Below are 15,864 nucleotides of genomic sequence, written 5' to 3'. Positions count from 1 at the left end.
TCCTAGAGAGTCTCCACAGTGACCACAGAGTCTCGGAGGACCTTTCTCCTAGAGAGCCCACCTCGTGACCATAGAGACCTGGAGGGCTGCCGAATGGAACCCAAGGGGTGACCATAGAGATGTGGAGGACCTTCTTCCTAGAGCGCCCACCCCGTAACCATAGAGATCTGGAGGACTTTCCTCCTAGAGAGCACAAGGGGCGACCATAGACAGCTGGAGGACCTCCCTCCTAGAAAGGCTGCCCGGTTGTTAGCGTAGCAGCCACATAACCACCAAGTGATTCTATGAAGGTGCTTTATTCAGCGCTGGAAGCCGGGGCAGGTGCCCAAATCTGGCTTCGAGTCCCGTTACTTCCCAGCCATCATTTATACACCCAACATTGCGTAAGGCATACGTATTCATTACAGGTGGCAACATCAGCCTCGCATTCCATTCTAATTAGCTCTCCTCCCATTTGCACATGCGTGGCGCACTCTGGTGGTCGTCCAGATGAAGTAAGGAGTCTTCCTCTCCGCTAAACTTTTCACCTTTCTCACTCGACGCATGCTCCCTCCGCTCCTTGGTTCTGCTTCACCTCATTTCAGCGCTTCCAGGCCCTTATCCAAGGTCAGGCTGTACCTGTTCCCTCCCAGGGTTCCCCTCCAAAGATTCATTTGACTGCTCGGTATACTCCCTAAGTTTCCCAGTATACATAGATTATTTGATAATATGCTCCCTAAACTTCCCAGCATACATAAATTAATTGATAATGTAAGTACGTTCGGCAATGCTTAATTATACTGTATGACCCATCAGCTAAGAGACATTAATAAAACATCCATTCGATTCTCCCCAACGCTAACACGGTGACCATAGAGTCCCGGAGGACCTTTGTCCTAGCGAGTCCACGTAGTGACCATAGAGACGTGGAGGACCTCCTAATACAACCCAGGCAGTGACCATAGAGATGTGGAGGACCGCCCTCCTAGGGCGCCCACCTGGTGACCATAGAGTCCCGGAGGCCCTCCCTCCTAGAGTCTACGCAGTGACCATAGAGTCCTGGAGGACCTCTGTCCTAGAGCGCCCTCCCTGTGACCATAGAGTCCCGGAGGCCCTCCCTCCCAGAGAGTCCGCGGACTGACCATAGAGCCGTGGAGGACCTTTGTCTTAGAGCGCCCTCCCCGTGACCATAGAGTCTCGGAGGACCTTACTAGAACGCCCTCCTGGTGACCATAGAGTCTCGGAGGACCTCCGTCCCAGAGAGTCCGCGGCGTGACCATAGAGACCTGGAGGACCTCTGTCCTAGAGCGCCCTCCCCGCGACCACAGAGTCCCGGAGGACCTTCCTAGAGCGCCCTCCCCGTGACCATAGAGTTCCGGAGGCCCTCCCTCCCAGAGCGCCCACGCGGCGACCATAGAGACCTGGAGGACCTGTGTCCTAGAGCGCCCTCCCTGTGACCACAGAGTCCCGGAGGCCCTCCCTCCTAGAGAGTCCGCGGAGTTACCATAGAGTCGTGGAGGACCTCTGTCCTAGAGCGCCCTCCCGGCGACCATAGAGTCGTGGAGGACCTGTGTCCTAGAGCGCCCTCCCTGTGACCATAGAGTCCCGGAGGCCCTCCCTCCTAGAGAGTCCGCGGAGTTACCATAGAGTCGTGGAGGACCTCTGTCCTAGAGCGCCCTCCCGGCGACCATAGAGACCTGGAGGACCTCTGTCCTAGAGCGCCCTCCCTGTGACCATAGAGACCTGGAGGACCTCTGTCCTAGAGCGCCCTCCCCGCGACCACAGAGTCCCGGAGGACCTTCCTAGAGCGCCCTCCCCGTGACCATAGAGTTCCGGAGGCCCTCCCTCCCAGAGCGCCCACGCGGCGACCATAGAGACCTGGAGGACCTGTGTCCTAGAGCGCCCTCCCTGTGACCACAGAGTCCCGGAGGCCCTCCCTCCTAGAGAGTCCGCGGAGTTACCATAGAGTCGTGGAGGACCTCTGTCCTAGAGCGCCCTCCCGGCGACCATAGAGTCGTGGAGGACCTGTGTCCTAGAGCGCCCTCCCTGTGACCATAGAGTCCCGGAGGCCCTCCCTCCTAGAGAGTCCGCGGAGTTACCATAGAGTCGTGGAGGACCTCTGTCCTAGAGCGCCCTCCCGGCGACCATAGAGACCTGGAGGACCTCTGTCCTAGAGCGCCCTCCCTGTGACCATAGAGACCTGGAGGACCTCTGTCCTAGAGCGCCCTCCCTGTGACCATAGAGTCCCGGAGGCCCTCCCTCCTAGAGAGTCCGCGGAGTTACCATAGAGTCGTGGAGGACCTCTGTCCTAGAGCGCCCTCCCGGCGACCATAGAGTCCCGGAGGACCGTCCTAGAGCGCCCCCTCCCCGAGCCCCGGACCCGTTCCCAAGATGGCGGCGGCGGCGACTCCGCGGCGCGCTCCCGGCCCCCTCCCCTCCCCCCCCCCGCTCCCCCTCCCCCCCCCCCGGTGCCGCCGGTGCCCCCCCCCCAGCCCGGGGCTCACGTGACGGGTCACGTGAGGGCCCCCCCCGGTCACGTGGCGCCGCCCCCCCCCCCGCTGTGCCGGGAGCTGTGGGGGGCGCCGCGAGGCCGCGCGGTACCGGGGGGGGGGGGGGCTGCGGCGGCTCCCGGCGGGGGGGGGGGGAGGGGAGGGGGAGGGGGAGGGGGGAGGGGGGGGCGCGGGGCGGCTGCGGAGGGCGGCGGAGGTGGGGGAGGGGAGGGGAGGGGGGGCGGGGGGGACGGGGAGGGGCAAGGGGGTGGGGGAGGGGGGGGTTGGGGGGATTTGGGGGGGGGAGGGGGGGAGGGGGGGTCCTGGGGGGGGTCCTGGGGGGGGTCTTTGGGGGGGGAGGGGGGAAGGGGGGGGCTTGGGGAGATTGGGGGGGGATTTGGGGTCTTGGGGGGGGTCTGGAGGGAGGGAGGGGGGAAATGGGGGGGATTTGGGGGGGGTCTGGGGGTCATTTGGGGGCTGGGGGGGGCTGGGGGGGGGCATTTGGGGTCTTGGGGGGGGGCACTGGGGGGTCTGGGGGGCATTTGGGGGGTATTTGGGGTCTTGGGGGGGTCCTGGGGGGATTTGGGGGGCTGGGGGGGGGATTTGGGGTCTTGGGGGGGGTCCTGGGGGGGGTTGGGGGGATTTGGGGGGGTCTTGGGGGGACTTTGGGGGGCTGGGGGGGACATTTGGGGTCTTTGGGGGGGCACTGGGGGGGGATTTGGGGTCCGGGGGGGGGCTTGGGGGGCGTTTAGGGGGGGAGGGGGGGGTTGGGGGGGGGATTTGGGGTCTTGGGGGGGTCCTGGGGGGGGGATTTGGGGGGTCCCGGGGGGGACATTTGGGGTCTGGGGGGATTTGGGGGAGTTTTGGGGTCTCGGGGGGGGTTTTGGGGGGGGTCCCAGAATTTTGGGGGGGGGGATTGGGGGTCCTGACCCCCCCCCCCTCCCCCCCCCAGCGCCTGCTGCTGCCCCAGGGGTACCCCGAGAGCGTCAGCGCCGACTACGGGCGGTACCAGTGCTGGGACGGGCTGCAGGTACTGGGGGCACGGGGGGGGGGGTGGGGGGGGTGGGAGGGGACTGGGGGGGACTGGGAGGGACTGGGAGGGGATTGGGGGGGACTGGGAGGGGGTGGGAGGGGATTGGGGGGGTCTGGGAGGGACTGGGAGGGGATTGGGGGGGTCTGGGAGGGACTGGGAGGGGATTGGGGGGGACTGGGGGGGACTGGGAGGGACTGGGAGGGGATTGGGAGGGACTGGGAGGGACTGGGAGGGGACTGGGGGGGACTGGGAGGGACTGGGAGGGGCTGGGGGGGACTGGGAGGGGATTGGGAGGGACTGGGAGGGGACTGGGGGGGACTGGGAGGGACTGGGAGGGGCTGGGGGGGACTGGGAGGGGATTGGGGGGGACTGGGAGGGACTGGGAGGGGATTGGGAGGGACTGGGGGGGACTGGGAGGGGATTGGGGGGGGACTGGGAGGGACTGGGAGGGGATTGGGGGGGACTGGGAGGGACTGGGAGGGAGTGGGAGGGACTGGGAGGGGATTGGAGGGACTGGGAGGGGATTGGGAGGGACTGGGAGGGGACTGGGGGGGACTGGGAGGGGACTGGGAGGGGATTGGGGGAACTGGGAGGGACTGGGAGGGAGTGGGAGGGACTGGGAGGGGATTGGGAGGGATTGGGGGGGTCTGGGAGGGACTGGGAGGGGATTGGGGGGGACTGGGGGGGACTGGAGGGACTGGGAGGGACTGGGAGGGGATTGGGAGGGACTGGGAGGGACTGGGGGGGACTGGGAGGGACTGGGAGGGGCTGGGGGGGACTGGGAGGGGATTGGGAGGGACTGGGAGGGGACTGGGGGGGACTGGGAGGGGGTGGGAGGGGATTGGGGGGGTCTAGGAGGGACTGGGAGGGGATTGGGGGGGACTGGGAGGGGACTGGGGGGGACTGGGAGGGACTGGGAGGGACTGGGAGGGGATTGGGAGGGACTGGGAGGGGGACTGGGGGGGACTGGGAGGGACTGGGAGGGACTGGGAGGGGCTGGGGGGGACTGGGAGGGGATTGGGGGGGACTGGGAGGGACTGGGAGGGGATTGGGAGGGACTGGGAGGGGACTGGGGGGGACTGGGAGGGGATTGGGGGGGGACTGGGAGGGACTGGGAGGGGATTGGGGGGGACTGGGAGGGACTGGGAGGGAGTGGGAGGGACTGGGAGGGGATTGGGAGGGACTGGGAGGGGATTGGGAGGGACTGGGAGGGGACTGGGGGGGACTGGGGGGACTGGGAGGGGACTGGGAGGGGATTGGGGGAACTGGGAGGCACTGGGAGGCAACTGGGAGCACTGGGAGGGGACTGGGAAGGGACAGAAGAAAGTTAGTTTTTACTGGTTCTTACTGGTTTGTACTGGTGCTTACTGGGAGGCGCTGTGCAGCGCCCTGAGGGGTGTTTTGGCACCCTGGGGCCTTACTGGGAGCACTGGGAGTTACTGGGAAGGAGCAGAGCCTTACTGGTTATTGCTAGCGGGGGTTATTAGTGCTTACTGGTTCATACTGGTTCTTACTGGTTTGTACTGGTGCTTACTGGGAGGTGCTGTGCAGCACCCTGGTGAACATTCTGGCACCCTGGGGGCTTACTGGGAGCACTGGGAGTTACTGGGAGTGAGTTGGGCCTTAGTGGCTATTGATACTGGTCCATACTGGTTCTTACTGGTTTATACTGGTCCGTACTGGTTCTTACTGGTTTGTACTGGCAGGCGCTGTGCAGCACCGTGACCGGGACCCTCTCCACCCGCGCCGTGCTCCAGACCGTGGGGGTCGGGGACAGCGCGGCCACCGCCACCGGGGGCCACCCTCACCTGGGTGCTGCGCGGTGAGTCGACCCAAAATCCCCCTTTTTCGCCCCAAAACCGGCTCCGGCACCCCCAAAATCCCCCGGTTTCACCCCAAATTTCCCCTGTTCCCCCCCCCAGTTTTTCATTTTGGCCCCGAAATCTTCGGTAGTGTCCCCAAAATGCTCGGGTTTCCCCTCAAAATCTGGCGGCGCCAAAACCTTCAATTTTACCCCAAAATCCCCCTTTTTCACCCCAAAATTGGGTCCGGCACCCCCCAAAATCCCCCAGTTTCACCCAAATTCCCCTGTCCTCTCCCACTTTCTCGCTTTGACCCCAAAATCTTCAATAGTGTCCAAAAACATTGAAGTTTCCTTTCAAAATCTGGTGACCCCCAGAACCTTCATTTTTGCCCCAAAATCCCCCTTTTCACCCCAAAATCCCCCTTTTCACCCCAAAATCTCTGATTCGCCTCCCCAAATTCTTTTATGTCCCAAAATTCCATGATTTAACCCAAATTCTCCCGATTCCACTCTCCAAATCCATTTTTATCCTGCATCTCTCTGATTTCACCCCAAAATCCCTAATTTCATTCCCAAATTCTATTTTTTCCCAATTCCCTCTGATTTCACCCTAAAATTCCCTGATTTCATTCCCAAATTCTCTTTTTCCAAAATCTCCCTGATTTCATCCCAGAATTCTGATTCCATTCCTAAATTCTTTTTTCCCAAATCTTTCTGATTTCACCCCAAATTCCCTGAATTCATTCCCAAATTGTATTTTTTCCCAATCTCCCCGATTTTACCCCAAAATTCCCTGATTTCACTCCCCAAACCCCATTTCTATCCCAAATCTACCTGATTTCACCCGAAAATGCCCAGATTTCATTCCCAAATTCTATATTTTTCCCAAATCTCCCAAGTCTCCCCCCAAAATTTTCAGACTTCATTCCCAAATTCTCATTTTTCCCAAATCTCCTTGATTTCACCCCAAAATCCCCTGATTTTATTCCCAAATTCTTTTTTCCCAAATCTCCCTGACTTCACCTGAAAATCTCCAGATTCCATTCCCGAATTTTACATTTTCCCCAAATCTCCCTGATTTCACCCCAAAATCCCCTCATTTAATTCCCAAATTCTCTTTTTTCCCAAATCTCTCCGATTTCACCCCAAAATCCCCAGATTTCATTCCCAAATTCTCGTTTTTCCCAAATCTCTCCGATTTCACCCCTAAATTTCCAAATTTCATGCCCAAATTCTATTTTTTCCCAAATCTCCTGATTTCACCCCAAAATTCCCAGAATTCATTCCCAATTTCTATAGTTTTCCCAAATCTCCCCGATTTCACCCCAAAATCTCCACATTTCTTTCCCAAATCCTATTTTTTCCCAAATCTGCCTGATTTCACCCCAAAATTTGGTGATTTTGAATTAAATGTTTGGGGATGCCCCAAAATTGCCTGATTTCACCCCAAAATGGTGCCCCCGCAGATGGGCTGGGGATGGTGACGCGCATCGCCTTCGCCTGGCTCCAGGGGTGAGCATTGGGGGCACTGGGATGGACTGGGAGGGACTGGGAGGGGTCACTGGGGGTACTGGGAGGGACTGGGAGCACTGGGAGGGGTCATTGGGCTTACTGGGAGGTACTGGGGGTTACTGGGAGGGGTCATTGTGGTTACTGGGAGTTACTGGGAGCACTGGTAGGGGTCATTGGGGGTTACTGGGAGGTACTGGGAGGTACTGGGAGGGGTCACTGGGGTTACTGGGAGGACTGGGAGGGACTATTGGGAGCACTGGGAGGTGAGACTGGTTGTCACTGGGAGCACTTGGGGTGTTACTGGGAGCAATGGGGCCTACTGGCCCATAGTGGTTTATACTGGGCCATATTAGTTTGTACTGATCTATACTGGTATGTACTGGTCTATATTGGTCTGTAGCGGTCCATACTGGTCCATATTTATCTGTGCTGGTCTGTACTGGAGCATACTGGTTTATACTGGTCCATACTGGTCTATACTGGTTTGCACTGGATCATATTGGTCCATAGTGGTCCATACTGGTTTATAGTTGTCTATACTGGTTAGTACTGGTGCATACTGAGCTATACTGGCTTGGTTTGTACTGGTCCATATTGGTCTATATTGGGCCATACTGGTTTATGCTGGTCCATATTGGTTAGTACTGCTCCATACTGGTCTATACTGGTTTGTAGTGGTCTATACTGGCTAGTACTGGTCCATGCTGGACTATACTGGTTTGGGTTGCACTGGCCCATACTGGTCTATATTGGGTCATGCTGGTTTATGCTGGTTGGTACTGGTTCATATTGGTTGGTACTGGCCCATACTGACCTATACTGGTTCATACTGGTTTATACTGTTCCATACTGGTCTATATTGGTTTATAGTGGTCTATATTGGCTACTACTGGTCCATATTGGTCTGTACTAGTTTGTGTTGTACTGGTCCATACTGGTCTATGTTGAGCCATGCTGGTCCGTACTGATCTATACTGGTCCATACTGGTCTATGTTGGTCCATACTGGTGTCTACTGATCTATACCAGTCCATACTGGTTTATACTGCTCCGTACTGGTCTATATTGGTTTATAGTGGTCTATACTGGCTACTACTGGTCCATATTGGTCTATACTAGTTTGTGTTGTACTGGTCCATACTGGTCTATATTGGGCTATGCTGGTCCGCACTGATCTATACTGGTCCATACTGGTCCGTACTGATCTATACCAGTCCATACTGGTTTATATTGCTCCATACTGGTCTATATTGGTTTATAGTGGTCTATACTGGCTACTACTGGTCCATATTGGCCTATACTAGTTTGTGTTGTACCGGTCCATACTGGTTTATACTGGTCCATACTGGTCCGTACTGATCTATACCGGTCCATACTGGTTTATGCTGGTCCATACTGGTCCGTACTGATCTATACCAGTCCATACTGGTTTATATTGCTCCATACTGGTCTATATTGGTTTATAGTGGTCTATACTGGCTACTACTGGTCCATATTGGTCTATACTAGTTTGTGTTGTACTGGTCCATACTGGTCTATGTTGAGCCATGCTGGTCCGTACTGATCTATACCAGTCCATACTGGTTTATATTGCTCCATACTGGTCTATATTAGTTTATAGCGGTCTATACTGGCTACTACTGATCCATATTGGTTTATATTAGTTTGTGTTGTCCTGGTCCATACTGGTTTATACTGGTCCATACTGGTCCGTACTGATCTATACCGGTCCATACTGGTTTATACTGGTCCATACTGGTCCCTCCTCCTCCCCGCAGGCCCTCCCTGGACTGCGAGGCCAAGCAATGGCGGTGAGCGACCCCCCCCCCCCAAACCCCGCCCCCTTTGGGCAGAGGCCCCGCCCCCCTTGAGGCCCCGCCCCGTCACGTGACCTTGGCCCCGCCCCCCGCAGGCTGGCCGCTGACGTCATCAACGACGTGGGGGCTGGTGCTGGAGCTGCTGGCGCCCGGCTGCGGGGGGGCGGGGCCGCTGCTGCTGGGGGCGGCGGCCATGGCCAAGGTGTGACGTCATAGGGGGCGGGGGCCTCGCCGGGGGGCGGGGCCTCGGGGTGGGGGCGGGGCTTGGGGTGGGAGGGGGCGGGGCTTGGGTGGGAGGGGCGGGGCTTGGGGGCGGGGCTTGGGGTGGGGTTGGGGGCCCTGGGGGCGGGGTGTGGCGTCATGGGGGCGGGGCTTGAGTGGAGGGGGCGGGGCTTGGTGGTGGGGAGGGGTTAGGGCGGTACTGGGGGATACTGGGGGATACTGGGGTGACGTCAGAGGGATACTGGAGGGGCTGGGGTGGGACTGGGAGGCACTGGGGTGGGAGTGAGTGGTACTGGGAGGCACTGGGGTGTTACTGGGAGGCACTGGGGTGTTACTGGGAGGTACTGGGAGGCACTGGGGCGGTACTGGGAGGCACTGGGTGTTACTGGGAGGCACTGGGTGACACTGGGGTGGCACTGGGTGGCATCGGGGTGCCATCGGGGGCCACTGGGTGGCACTGGGATGTCACTGGGAGCTACTGGGGTCCCCGTTGCGGCGGCACTGGGAGGCACTGGGGTGGCACTGGGAGGCACTGGGCGGTACTGGGAGGCACTGGGTGTTACTGGGAGGCACTGGGTGACACTGGGGTGGCACTGGCTGGCATCGAGGTGCCGTCGGGGGCCACTGGGTGGCACTGGGATGGCACTGGGAGCTACCAGGGTGCCGTTGCGGCAGCACTGGGAGGCACTGGGGTGGCACTGGGAGGCACTGGGGTGTTACTGGGAGGCACTGGGAGGCACTGGGTGTTACTGGTGTCCCCAGAGCGCAGTGGCGGTGGCGGGCGGGGCCACGCGGGCGGCCGTGGCCGTGCACCAGGCCCGCAGGGAGAACGCGGCCGAGGTGAGCGCCAAGGACGGCAGCCAGGTGCGACTGGTTTGGACTGGGAGGCACTGGGAGGGGCTGGGGGGGCACTGGGAGGGGATTGGGGGGTGCTGGGAGGGGATTGGGGGGGACTGGGAGGGACTGGGAGGGGATTGGGGGGGGACTGGGAGGGGGTTGGGGGGGACTGGGAGGGACTGGGAGGGGACTGGGAGGGACTGGGAGGGGAACTGGGAGCACTGGGAGGGCAACTGGTTAGTACCTGGAGCGCTGGGAGGGGAACTGGTTCATACTGGCGGGAACTGGGAGGGGAACCAGTTCATACTGGGAGTACTGGGAGGGCAACTGGGAGCTCTGGGAAGGGAACTGGGAGCACTGGGAGTTATTGGGAGGGCAGCTGGTTCAAACTGGGACCACTGGGATGGGAACTAGGAGGAACTGGGGGGGGGAACGAGTTCATACTGGGAGCACTGGGAGGGAAACCAGGCGCACCGGGAGGTATCAGAAGGGCAGCTGATTCATACTGGGACCAGTGGGAGGGGAACTGGGAGCACTGGGAGGACCTTGGGGGGGGAGCAACCGGTTGGTACTGGGAGCACTGGGGGGGTGGACCCAGTTCATACTGAGCATACTGGGAGGAACTGGGAGGGGGACTGTTTCCTACTGGGAGTGCTGGGAAGGCAACTGGCTCATAATGGGAGCTGTATGTGGCCCGTACTGGTCCGTACTGGCCTATATTGGGTCTGTACTGGTCCATATTGGTCCATACTGGTCCTTACTGGTCCTTACTGGTCCTTACTGGTTTATACTGGGCAGGAGACGCTGGTGAACGCCGTGGGCCTGGCGCTGGCGCTGCTGCTGCTGCCCCTGCTGGAGGGGCGGCCCTGGTGAGGGGGCGGGGCTTAGGGGGGCGTGGCCTGTCTGGTGGGCGTGGCCTAAAGAAGGGGGCGTGGTCTGATTGGTGGGCGGGGCTTAGGGAGGGGGCGGGGCCTCGCCAAGGGAAGGGGCGGGGAGCCCCAGAGGCTCATGGGAAGGTTCCGTGCCCCAGGGGCTGATGGGATACGGGAGGACTTTCACTTTCGTTTCGACCCATGGGGAGAACCTTAGCGATTGGTGGGGGAACCGCAGGGGCTGCTGGGATTGGGGCACCGCAGGGGCTGATGGGAAGGGGTGGGGAGCCCCAGAGGCTCATGGGAAGGTTGGGTGCCCCAAGGGCTGATGGGATACGGGAGGACTTTCACTTTCGTTTCGGCCTTTCACTTTCGTTTCTGCCCACGGGGAGAGGCTCAGCCATTGGCTGGCCAACCGCAGGGGCTGATGGGAAGGGGCGGGGGACCCCCGGGGGCTCACGGGGAGGTTCCGTGCCCCAGGGACTGATGGGGTACGGGAGGACATTCACTTTCATTTTGGTGCTTTCACTTTCGTTTCGGCCCGTGGGGAGAAGCTCAGCAATTGGCGGGGGAACCGCAGGGGCTGCTAGGATCGGGGCACCGCAAGGGGCTGATGGGAAGGGGCGGGGAACCCCAGGGGCTCATGGGAAGGCTCCGTGCCCCAGGGGCTGATGGGATACGGGAGGACTTTCCTTCCGTTTCAGCCTTTCGCTTCCGTTTCTGCCCACGGGGAGAGGCTCCGCGATTGGCTGGCCAACCGCAGGGGCTGATGGTGAAGGGGCGGGGGACCCCCAGGGGCTCATGGGAAGGTTCCGTGCCCCAGGGGCTGATGGGATACGGGAGGACTTTCACTTTCGTTTTGGTGCTTTCACTTTTGTTTTTGTCCATGGGGAGACGCTCAGCGATTGGCGGAGGAACCGCAGGGGCTGCTGGGATCGGGGCGCTGCAGGGGCTGATGGGAAGGGGCGGGGAACCCCAGGGGCTCATGGGAAGGCTCCGTGCCCCAGGGGCTGATGGGATATGGGAGGACTTTCACTTTCATTTTGGTGCTTTCATTTTCATTTTTGTCCATGGGGAGAAGCTCAGCGATTGGCGGGGGAACCGCAGGGGCTGCTGGGATCGGGGCGCCGCAGGGGCTGATGGGAAGGGGTGGGGAACCCCAGGGGCTCATGGGAAGGCTCCGTGCCCCAGGGGCTGATGGGATATGGGAGGACTTTCACTTTCATTTCGGCCCGTGGGGAGAAGCTCAGCGATTGGCGGTGGAACCGCAGGGGCTGCTGGGATCGGGGCGCCACAGGGGCTGATGGGAAGGGGCGGGGACCCCCCCCAGGGCCCCGCGCCCCGGGGGCTGATGGGAAACGCCCCCCCCCCCACCCCCGCAGGCTGAGCTGGGTGCTGGTGGCCCTGCTGGTGGGCGCCCACCTGGGCTGCAACGTGGGGGCGGTGGGGGCCCTCCGCCTGCCCACCCTCAACAGGCCCCGCCTCCGCCTCGCCCTGGGCGGGGCCTTGCGGCCGAGCCCCGCCCACGAGCCCCCGGCCACGCCCCCCCGCCGCTGACGTCATCAGCGTGCCCGGCCCGGAGGAGGTCAACCCCCGCGAGCCGCTGCTGCCCGGTGAGTGCAGGGGTGGGGGGGGGTGGGGGCGTCGCCCCGGGGTCACGTGATGTCACTCTCCCCCCCTTGTCACGTGATGTCACCCCCCCCCGTCACCCGGTGCCACCCAGCGTCCCCCAGTGCCACCCAACGTTGCCCAAGGTCACCCTTGTGTCACCCTTGTGTCACCCGGTGTCACCCCTGTGCCACCCAACGTCACCCCCTTGTCACCTGGTGTCACCCAGCGTCACCCAACGTCACCCCCCGTGTCACCTGGTGTCACCCAGTGTCACCCAGTATCACCCCTGTGTCACCCAACATCACCCAACATCACCCCCGTGTCACCCAACGTCACCCTTTTGTCACCCGGTGTCACCCGTCACCCCTGTGTCACCTGGTGTCACCCAACGCCACCCAACGTCACCCTCGTGTCACCCCACATCACCCAGCGTCACCCCCGTGCCACTCAGCGTCACCCAGTGTCACCCTTGTGTCACCTTTGTGTCACCCAACGTCACCCAGCGTCACCGCTGTGTCACCCAACATCACCGTTTTGTCACCCAATGCCCCCCAACGTCACCCAACATCACCCAACGTCACCCAGTGTCACCCCACGTCACCCAGTGACACCCTTTTGTCACCCAACGTCACCCAACGTCACCCAGTATCACCCCAGTGTCACCCAACGTCACCCAATGACACCCTTGTGTCACCCAATGTCACCCCTGTGTCACTCGGTGTCACTCAACCTTACCCTCGTGTCACCCAGCGTCACCCAGTGTCACCCAACGCCCCCCCAACACCCCCCAACGCCCCCCAATGCCCCCCCAACGGCCCCCCAACGCCCCCTAAATGCCCCCCAACGCCCCCCAACTCCCCCCAACGCCCCTCCAACGGCCCCCCAACACCCCCCAACATCCCCCCAATGCCCCCAACACCCCCCCAACGCCCCCCAACACCCCCCCAACGCCCCCCCAAATGCCCCCCAACGCCCCCCCAACGCCCCCCAACACCCCCCAACGCCCCCCAACGTCCCCCCCAGGCTTCGGCACCCGCCTGCGCCTCCACCTGGGCGCCCCCCTGCACCGCCTGGTCAAGAGGTGAGGAGGAGGGGGGTTGGGGGTGGGAAATCGGGGGTCTGGGGGGGGGTCCCCAAATCGGGGTGGGGTCCTCAAATCGGGGAGGGGTCCCCAATCGGGGTGGGGGGTCCCCAAATTTGTCCCCGCAGCGAGGCCGAGCTGAGGAAGGCGGTGGAGTGCGGTACCCGCGACTACGTCATCGTGCTGCGCCCCAGCCAAGGTGGGGGCCCCGAAATTATGGGGGGGGGGGCGAAATTGGGGGGTCCCCAAATTGGGGAGGGGTCCTCAGTCTGGGGGGGGTCCCCAGTTTTGGGGTTGGGGCTCCGGTTTTGGGGCAGGGGATCCGGTTTTGGGGTGCAGGATCCAGTTTTTGTGTACAGGGGCACCGTTTTTTTGGGGGAGGGGGGCACCAAAATTGGGGGTCCCCAAAATCGGGGGGGGTCCCTAAAATGGGGGGGGTGTCCCCGGTTTGAGGGGGGTCCCCGGTTTGGGGTGGGGGCTCTGGTTTTGGGGTATGGGGGATCCGGTCTTGGGGTGGGGGTCCCAAAATTTGTGGGGGGGTCCCCAAAATTAAAGGGGGGGTCCCCAAATTGGGGAGGGGTCCTCAGTCTGGGGGGGGGTCCCCGGATTTGGGGTCCCCCGCCCATCGTAGGGGTCTACAATGGCAATGAGAGGGGTCCCAACCCCAACAGGGGGGGTCCCCAACCCAATAGGGGGGGTCCCCAACCCAACGGGGGGGGTCCCAAACCCAACGAGGGGGGGGCTCCTCAACCCAATGGGGGGGTCCCCAACTCAACGGGGGGGTCCCCAACTCAATGGAGAGACCCCAACCCAACTGGGGGGTCCTGAACCCAACGGGGGGGGGGTCATCAACCCAATGTGGGGGTCCCCAACCCATCTGGGGGGTCCTGAACCCAACGGGGGGGGTCTCAAACCCCAAAAGGGGGGGTCCCCAACCCAATGGGGGGGTCCCCAACCCAATGGGGGGGTCCCCAACCCAATACGGAGGGTCTTCAACTCAACGGGGGGGTCCCCAACTCAGTGGGGGGGTCCCCAACCCAACGGGGGGGTCCTCAACCCAATAGGGGGGTCTCCAACCCAACGGGGGAGGGGTCCCCAATTAACGATGGGTTCCCCGCCCCCCCCCCAGGCTGGGTGGGGGTGGGGCTGCGACACGGGGCCCCCCCCGACGCCCCCCTGCGGGCCTGCGCCCACGCCCTGCTGCTGGAGGAGCTGCTGGGCCCCGACCTGCCCCCGGGGGCACCCATGGGTGCTGCCCTGCGCCGCCTGCAGCAGCGCCTGCGCCGCTGCCGTGAGTGCCGGGGGTAGGGGGGGTGGGGTCCTCGGGGGGTCTTGGGGGGGGTTCTGGGGGGGCTGGGGGCGGCTGGGGGGATCCCTAGGGTGGTTTGGGGGGGTCCTCGAGGTGGTTTGGGGGGTCGGGGGGGGGTCCTGGGGGGTTGGGGGGGGTTGGGGGGGTCCTTGAGGTGGTTTGGGGGGGTTGGGGGGGGTCCTTGGGGTGGTTTGGGGGTCCGGGAGGGGGTTGGGGGGGTCCTTGAGGTGGTTTGGGGGGTTCTGGGGGGTTCGGGGGGGTCCCTAGGGTGGTTTTGGGGGTCCTCGAGGTGGTTCTGGGGGTCCTCAAGGTGGCTTGGGGGGTCCTGGGGGATTGGGGGGGGTCCCCGCGGTGGTTTTGGGGGTCTCCGGGGTGATTTCAGGGGTCCTGGAGGTGGTTTTGGGGTCCCCGAGGTGGTTTTGGGGTTCTCGAGGTGGTTTGGGGGGTCCTGGGGGGTTGGGGGGGACCCTAGGGTGGTTTTGGGGGTCCTCGAGGTGGTTTTGGGGGTCCTCAAGGGGGACTTTGCTGGTTCCTGGGCTTGGTTTTGGGGCTCCCTGGGGCCATTTTGGGGCGCGCGGTTGGGTTTTCGGGGTCCCGGGGACGTTTTTTGGGGTCCCGATGGCATTTCCGGGGGTCGCAGGGGTGGATTTTGGGGTCCCGGGGTGGGATTTCGGGGTTCCCCGCCGGCGACACGTCCCCCCCTCCCCCGTTGTCCCCCCTCCAGCGCCGGGCTCGGTGCCGTGGGCCGCGGTGGCCGAGAGCTCGCGGCTGTGGGACACCGCCCTTGGCCCCGCCTTCTTACGCGGTACGTGATGTCATCACCATGACGTCATCACCATGACGTCATCACCATGACGTCATCACCATGACGTCATCATCCCGCCGTGACGTCATCACCCTTCCCGCCCCCTCACAGGCTTGGCCAACGCCGGTTGGCTGACACACCGGCACCAGCTGGCCCCCGACGAATGGCGGCTCGACTGGGCGGGGCTGGAGGGCGGGGCTTCGGAGGATAAGCCCCGCCCACCTTGACCACGCCCCCCCCCCAATGCACCTTATTTCCCCTAAAACGGCCCCAAAAACGGCGCCCGGGGAGCGCGAGGAGCGAAAATTGCTTTTTTTGGACGATGGGATCAAATTTCCCCAGTTTTGGGGGTGATTTACAAAAACTTGCATTTTTTTTTTCTCTTTTTCCCCCCTTCCGGCCGTTTTCAAAAAAGCAAAGTTCGAGGACGGTTTTTTGGGGTCGTTCGGGATGGTTTTGGGGCATTTCGGGGGAGCCTTGGTGTTTTGGAGCAT

At 62.1% G+C, this 15,864-nt stretch overlaps 1 protein-coding gene and 1 long non-coding RNA gene across 2 annotated transcripts; one reads left to right on the top strand and one right to left on the bottom strand.

The window, feature by feature from the left end:
- Nucleotides 1-283: 283 nt before the first annotated feature.
- Nucleotides 284-2,016, bottom strand: LOC308187271. Its single transcript, XR_013944558.1, has 2 exons — nucleotides 1,321-2,016; nucleotides 284-1,003 (listed from the first exon to the last, which is right to left on the bottom strand). It is a non-coding gene; the product is annotated as an uncharacterized lncRNA (long non-coding RNA).
- Nucleotides 2,017-2,309: 293 nt separating this feature from the next.
- Nucleotides 2,310-15,803, top strand: RUSF1 (RUS family member 1; the record flags this gene model as incomplete). Its single annotated transcript, XM_080609444.1, is given in 16 exon segments — nucleotides 2,310-2,576; nucleotides 3,421-3,498; nucleotides 5,208-5,288; nucleotides 5,290-5,323; nucleotides 6,772-6,817; nucleotides 8,595-8,627; nucleotides 8,729-8,837; nucleotides 9,618-9,719; nucleotides 10,491-10,561; nucleotides 11,947-12,082; nucleotides 12,084-12,177; nucleotides 13,199-13,256; nucleotides 13,385-13,455; nucleotides 14,386-14,547; nucleotides 15,290-15,370; nucleotides 15,482-15,803. Coding segments are annotated over 16 exon segments (1,539 nt in total), but the record flags the coding sequence as incomplete, so codon positions are not given.
- Nucleotides 15,804-15,864: the final 61 nt, after the last annotated feature.

Source organism: Anser brachyrhynchus (assembly GCF_964034855.1).
Source record: "Anser brachyrhynchus genome assembly, contig: SCAFFOLD_425, whole genome shotgun sequence".
In the NCBI taxonomy this organism is placed as follows: domain Eukaryota; kingdom Metazoa; phylum Chordata; class Aves; order Anseriformes; family Anatidae; genus Anser; species Anser brachyrhynchus.
This window is presented reverse-complemented; position numbering and strand designations above follow the sequence as displayed.